Source organism: Macaca nemestrina, chromosome 3 (assembly GCF_043159975.1).
Source record: "Macaca nemestrina isolate mMacNem1 chromosome 3, mMacNem.hap1, whole genome shotgun sequence".
Taxonomy (NCBI): Eukaryota; Metazoa; Chordata; class Mammalia; order Primates; family Cercopithecidae; genus Macaca; species Macaca nemestrina.
This window is the reverse complement of record NC_092127.1, coordinates 55357762-55363985: the sequence shown is the minus strand read 5'-3', so window position 1 is coordinate 55363985 and position 6224 is coordinate 55357762. Positions and strand designations below refer to the sequence as shown.

General features: G+C 36.5%; 1 protein-coding gene across 2 annotated transcripts; it reads right to left on the bottom strand.

The window, feature by feature from the left end:
* Window positions 1–438: 438 nt before the first annotated feature.
* LOC105486070 (poly(A) binding protein cytoplasmic 4 like) lies at window positions 439–5797 on the bottom strand. 2 transcript variants are annotated; one of them, XM_024794271.2, is made up of 2 exons: window positions 5608–5797; window positions 439–5193 (listed from the first exon to the last, which is right to left on the bottom strand). In XM_024794271.2, the coding sequence occupies exon 2, from the start codon at window positions 4971–4973 to the stop codon at window positions 3861–3863; it is 1113 nt and encodes a 370-aa protein (XP_024650039.2). In that variant the 5' UTR covers window positions 4974–5193; window positions 5608–5797; the 3' UTR covers window positions 439–3860. The 2 variants fall into 2 exon arrangements, with proteins under 2 accessions (XP_024650039.2, XP_070949139.1); XM_071093038.1 differs by having other exon boundaries at window positions 5663–5790.
* Between the last annotated feature and the right edge of the window lie 427 nt (window positions 5798–6224).

Here is a 6224-nt window from a genome sequence, read left to right as displayed (position 1 = left end):
ACCTGACAGGTTAGTTGAATTTAACAATAAATTCATAAATGTCTTTAAAATAGTTAATTATTCCTCATTAAAACTTGATGTATATTAGTGTTTTGTTTTCAATTGTGAGCTCATAATTATGAGTAACTTAAAAAAGAAATACTAGTTCATAAAGAAATTGTCCTTGAAAATCTGAAATACAAGTATCTTCACTAAAAAACACAAGCAATTTTCAGTTCACTCTTAAGATAACTGATCTTTGGAAAATCAGAAACACTTTATAATAAATAAAAATCATTTTCAAACATGCTTTCACCTCTGAAATATTATATTTTATTTGACATTTTCTCAGGGGATCTATAACACTATTGAGAACATGAAAATGACAATATTAAATCACTTTAAAATTTGTATTTTTACCAACTATAAATTCCTATTTGAAATTGAAAAGACAAAATGTTAAAATAATATATTTATTGAAATGGCTGTACACATAAGCAGGCAACTACACAGCAGACATGGCAATATGTGTGGAGAGAAAGATGAAAGTTGAAACAGTGGCTCAAGGCATATCTATGTACATTAGTTTTTACTGGAATGCTTATCAGAAAAGTTAAGATTCTACTTATTTATTAAGGCACTTGGGCACAAAAGATTTAATATTCTTTAATGAATGAATCTGTATTTTCCACTAAGATAACTTGCTATTATCACACACCAAAAAGAATTAGAATGAACAAAATTTAAATGAATTAAAGAAATCCATAGGATTGTATATTTTTGTAAACCGACTTAGTCACTTTTTTACAGTAAATGCTGGAAATAAGCAATTTCTACTAAGAAGGCAGATTATTGTGTAATTAGGCACAGCTATAATTCATCTAGACATCTGATGTTATGTCCTATTAATTCCTTATATAGATGACAGAACTCTGTTTCCTGATATTATCTTGAAAATATATGTAAGCATTATCAAATATTGTTCAAATATTTGAACAGTTTTACAGATTAGCTTTTTTGAATTAAGATGGAGACTAGATTATACAGAATAAGATGTCAAGGTCAGGCACACTTAATACACTTTCCAGTCTTCTTGTCTGGTAAACCTTTTTAACAACTTTCTGCTTCTAATATATGTTTTGGTAAATACTTACTTAGTATAAGAATCTATGTGAAACTCATATGCCGACTCTAATTCATTGGCTCTCTGAATCAGGTATTTACCAAAACATATGTTATTAAAGATGGAAAAGCACATTTTTTAAAGATTTACTATAGGTTTTATATAAGATACTTTTTATGCACCAAAATTTTAGTTAGAAGCATGGAGAATACGAAATTCTGAGAGTCATAAACACAATACAGATAAATTGTGTGGATGTATATATATTTGTGTGAATGTATATATTTAAAGTGTTCAAAATATTTTGAAGCATGACATCAAAGTCATTTAAGTAAAATACTGAAACTTTCCAGCTTAACATTTAATTTTGAATAACCTTCAAGACTGTAAAGAAAATGAAATATCAGGGGAAAAAGTCTAAAATGTTGTCGTAATATGCAAAGAAATCTAAAAATCCATGTAAATAAAAAACACTCCAACAAGAAAATAAATTATGATCATGAGACATTAACTCATAAGTATGAAAATACAAATGGTCAGTGAGTACACAAATGCTGTTTAATTTTTGTAATTTACAAAAGTGAAATAAAGCAATGACGAAATGGTTTGTTTTATATATCATGTTGAATTGACCAATAGCTTTTTTAAAAAACCCTTGTTTCTTGGAGCATATGGAAACAGGCATTCTCCTACAATGACAATGGAAATGTAAGTGCCCCAAGTATTCTGGACAGCATTTAAGCAATATTTATCAAAATTACTTTTTAAAACTGATTCTTTTTTAGTCATTAATTCCACTTCTAAACATTTTCTTAAGAAAACAGACATATTTGCATATACAAGTTTGCAAGGATGTTAATCTCTAAGTTATTTATGATAGAGGAAGAAAGAAAAAAGGAAGAAATTATCTAGCAACATATAAGTTTATCAATAAGAAATTAGTTATATTTTGGTACAGTCATTGAACAAAACATAAAAATCACTCAGATTATAACATAAATGATTATTGTGAGCATAGAAGTTGACCATATCATATTGTTTAATTAAGAAAACAATTTCAAACAACATTGGTAATATTATCCTATTTTTCGTAAATTACCTAGGTGTATGTATATATGTAGAGAGAGAACAAAAATAGAAAAATATGTAACAAATTATAATAGGGAATTGGTTTGCATAATACAATTATATGCAATCTTTTTATGGCCTAAAATATTTTTATTTTAGAAAATGTGCAAAGAATATACGCATAATTTCTATAAAAATAAAAGGTAACAAATTTTTCTCATTCATAAGCTGAGGTATTGCCAAAAAATATTTTAGTATTTCTTTTATATTAGTAATATATGAAATAGAGGATGTGAATAATAGTTATAAGAAACAACTAAGCCAAGTAAAAATATAAAAACAGTAAAAACAAAAGCACTTGCTTGCTAGGTACCTTTGGTATGAATCAGAATTTGTAAAGCAATTATTTAAATGTAAATAAAAAACTCTTGCCAAGATTTCCAAATGGATTTGAAGCAGCACATATTAAAAGCCAACATTAAAAAAAAAAAAATCCTTTAGAAAGTATTTTAAAAAGCTGAGGAATATAGATGAAAGGCAGGAGAGAAAGGGAAATAGGGTAATGGTCCTAAACTAAAAATTATGCTAGAAAACAGAATAAGTGATGTAACTTCATTTTATCAGAAAATCAGCCAGTGACTTTCTGATCAATGAAGGCTAAAAGTGAACCTTAATGGGTTACATAGCTGCCATAGTCTAATAAAAGGAGAGGTGAGTTTATAAAAATAGAGGAACTTACTTTTCTGAACCCTAAGAGACTATCACTACACAAAACGATATAAAACAGATTTTAAAAGTTTTTAAACAGAATTTCTACAATCTGTATACATGACTTTCATAATAATAGCATCTGGTAAAAATGTAAGGGAAAATATTAAGCCGTATAGGTATGAAGAGATTTAAGACCAGGCCAACTTTGGATCACCTGAGTTGATACAGATATATAACTTAAGGAATGTAGAAGTTAAGGTTTTACAGTGCAAGTTACAATTTAGATTAACAAGAAAGTACCTGAATTATAGTCAACTAATGGAAAGAACAAAACAAATAAAGCCAGTTTTTAGGCAACATTAAAAACCTCCATCATCTTAATTTAAACCATCCGAAAAACAAGCATGTCAGGATATAAATTTAAAATAAATTCAACTATATCTGAGTACTTTAAGCATTTATTCAAAATGAAATTAGATCTTTAAATTCATACTATAAATTTCTAAAAGTCTGATTTCTCAAAACTTGGATGAAAAATTAGAAAATTTCTGTCAGTAAAAATACTTTGGAATCTTTAGGTGTAAGAACTATTTTGAGCATATTTTCATAGAAGAAATTAAAGCTAGCAATATTACTAAAATAAAATATGCAATAAATTCAAATAATTACCTTATTTCATTTGGTTCAAATGTAATAAAGATATTTCTATTTATACTTATTGCTATGAACACAACATCAAAATAAGAAAAATATGCAATATTAAAATTAGAAAATGTGCCTCTATAAAATGAACTAAGCTCCATTTATTTTTCCACAAAAGAAAAAAATGGCTTTGTATAAAAAACGTTTCATCATAAAATTCACTAAACTAAGCACCCATCATGTGGAATATGAAATTTACTGAGGTCAGTTCAGGCAGAGATCACTATCATTTCCCCAACTGTTGCAGATGCTAACTGGGAAGGTATGTTTATCTTTCCTAATAACTCTGGGCCAAGGCAATGCTAATAGGTTTGGAGCCCAAGAAGCAGCCATTCATCTCTATCATTGCTTTAGTAGCATCCTCTAGAGAGGAGAAGCAGATGAAGCCAAACCCTTTGCTCTGGCCCTCTTGCTGCATTACCTTAACTCTAATAATTGATCCAAATGAAGAAAATTCGTTTCGTAGTTTTTCATCATCAATGGTGTCATCAAGGTTCTTAACGTAGAGCTTTACTCCCTGGTACCCACGAATTCGTTCCCTTTTCAGCTGCTCAAACATTTGCTTTAACTCAGCCTGTCGCTCTACTTTCTTTTGCGCCCGGCCTACAAAAATCAGCTGCCCATTTATGTCCCTTCCATTCATTTCTTCAACAGCTTTCTTGGCAGCCTCATGGCTATCGAAACTCACAAAGCCAAAGCCTTTGGATTTCCCACTGGAATCTGTCATCACCTTAACACTCAGAGTTTTGCCATATTTGCTGAAAACGTCCTTCAATCTCTCATCATCCATGTCGCCTCCAAAGTTTTTGATGTAAATATTGGTGAATTCACTGGCTTTGCTTCTGAGTTCAGCTTCACGATCTTTTCGGTTTTTGAATCTGCCAACAAATACCTTGCAGCTCTTGAGTAGTTTTCCATTCATCTCCTCAATGGCCCTGTCTGCAGCACTCTGGTTCTGAAAGTGCACAAATGCATAGCCCTTGGAACCTTGATCATCACTCATCACCTTGGAGGAAAGAATCTTTCCAAAACCTGAAAAGTGTTCATAAAGGGTTTTGTTATCGATAGATTTGTCCAGATTCTTGATGAACACGTTCCCAATTCCAGATCTCCTCAAGTAGGCATCACGCTGAGACCACATGAGACGGATGGATTTGCCTTTTATGATGTCAAAGTTCATTGTGTCCAGCGCCTTCTGGGCATCAGTCAGCTGCAAGAAGTTCACGTAGGCATAGCCCAGAGAGCGGCGGGTGACCTGGTCCCTGCAGATGCGGATGGACAGCACGGGCCCCGCGGCGCTGAACTTCCTGAACAGCAGGTCCTCGGTGACATCTGCATGCAAGTCACCCACATACAGGGAGGCCATGCGGTACTTGGCTGCTACACTCATCTCCTTGTCCTTGCCACTGTGAGCCTGTCCCCTGGAACTCTTGGAGCAATCCCTGTGAGGGGTAGTAGGCCACAGCTTTGGCCCGGCTCAAGTGTGGAGGCCTCGGGATCACCACACAAAGACCAAGCAATGGAGTTCAGACACAGCTCCCCCAGCTCAGGCAACACCCTTATCCAAAGGTCCCCACGGCCACCGATCTGGCTACGAAGGGGCAACAGAGCTGTGAAATCGCAAAGAGAGGCTATTAGGACAAGACATTCTTTTCCCTCAGATTTGTGAGAAAACTTCAAGTGGCGGGCTGGCCCTCCATCTGAGCATTCTCCACAGACGCCCTGGCCGCTGGTTTCTGAATAAAAATAGGCCTCGCTCAGAGTGGTTTAAAGTTACAGCCGCTCAGGGAAGAACTCCACAAGCGGAGGCGTCAGAGGCCCCGGCCGTGGAGTATGGACAGCGAGGTTCCGCGCAGCAGAGACCCGAACCTGCCAGGTACCGGGTTCTGCAGGCGCCGCCGCCGAAGCGCTGCCGGGAGCGACGCGGACCAAGGGCGTCCTGAATACCTAGGGGGCCCCTCCGACCTCCCGACCCGCGCGGCGCCCCGAAAAAGGAGGCGTGGGGGAAGGGGAAGCTGACAGACCGACTGACTGACGGACACGGCGGAGCGGAGGGCCAGGCGGAGGCTGGGGGCTCACCGGCGGTCTTCTGCGGGCGGGCGGGAAGCCCGGAACTCGCTCGCTGAACTTCCCGCGCACTCGTTGCCAAGTGGGATGTTTTCTTTTTAATATTTTTTAAGAACGTTTTTCTTCCCCCCGCCCCTATTACACGGTTCCCACCCCCCTCAGATGGCTAAGCTGAGAAGCAGGAGGCGGTGACTGGGGTGGAGAAAGGCAGCCGAGGGGAGTGGCCCCAATAAACCCACCCGCCCGCAGGGCTTTGCATGGATCTGAGTAAGAGCCTTTCCAAACGTGGATCAGGGCCTGTCACTTCCTGGCTTCAAACCCTCCAGTGGCTTCCTTTGACTTTTGGATAAGGTCCAACATCCGCACCTTATTCTATGAAGTTCTGCAGGATTCCTGAAATGCTCCAGCTTCAACTGCTGCTTAGTTCCCCTTGCGAAACTCCAAGACACACTAGCCTTTTTCAGAGCCAACTTTATAAAAATGTGTTCTTCAGCAATGAGTTAAAATGCTTTTTCCAAATAGATATATATATTTTTTTCTAACCCCCTCTGACAATTTAGGTTTCCCTCTTAGG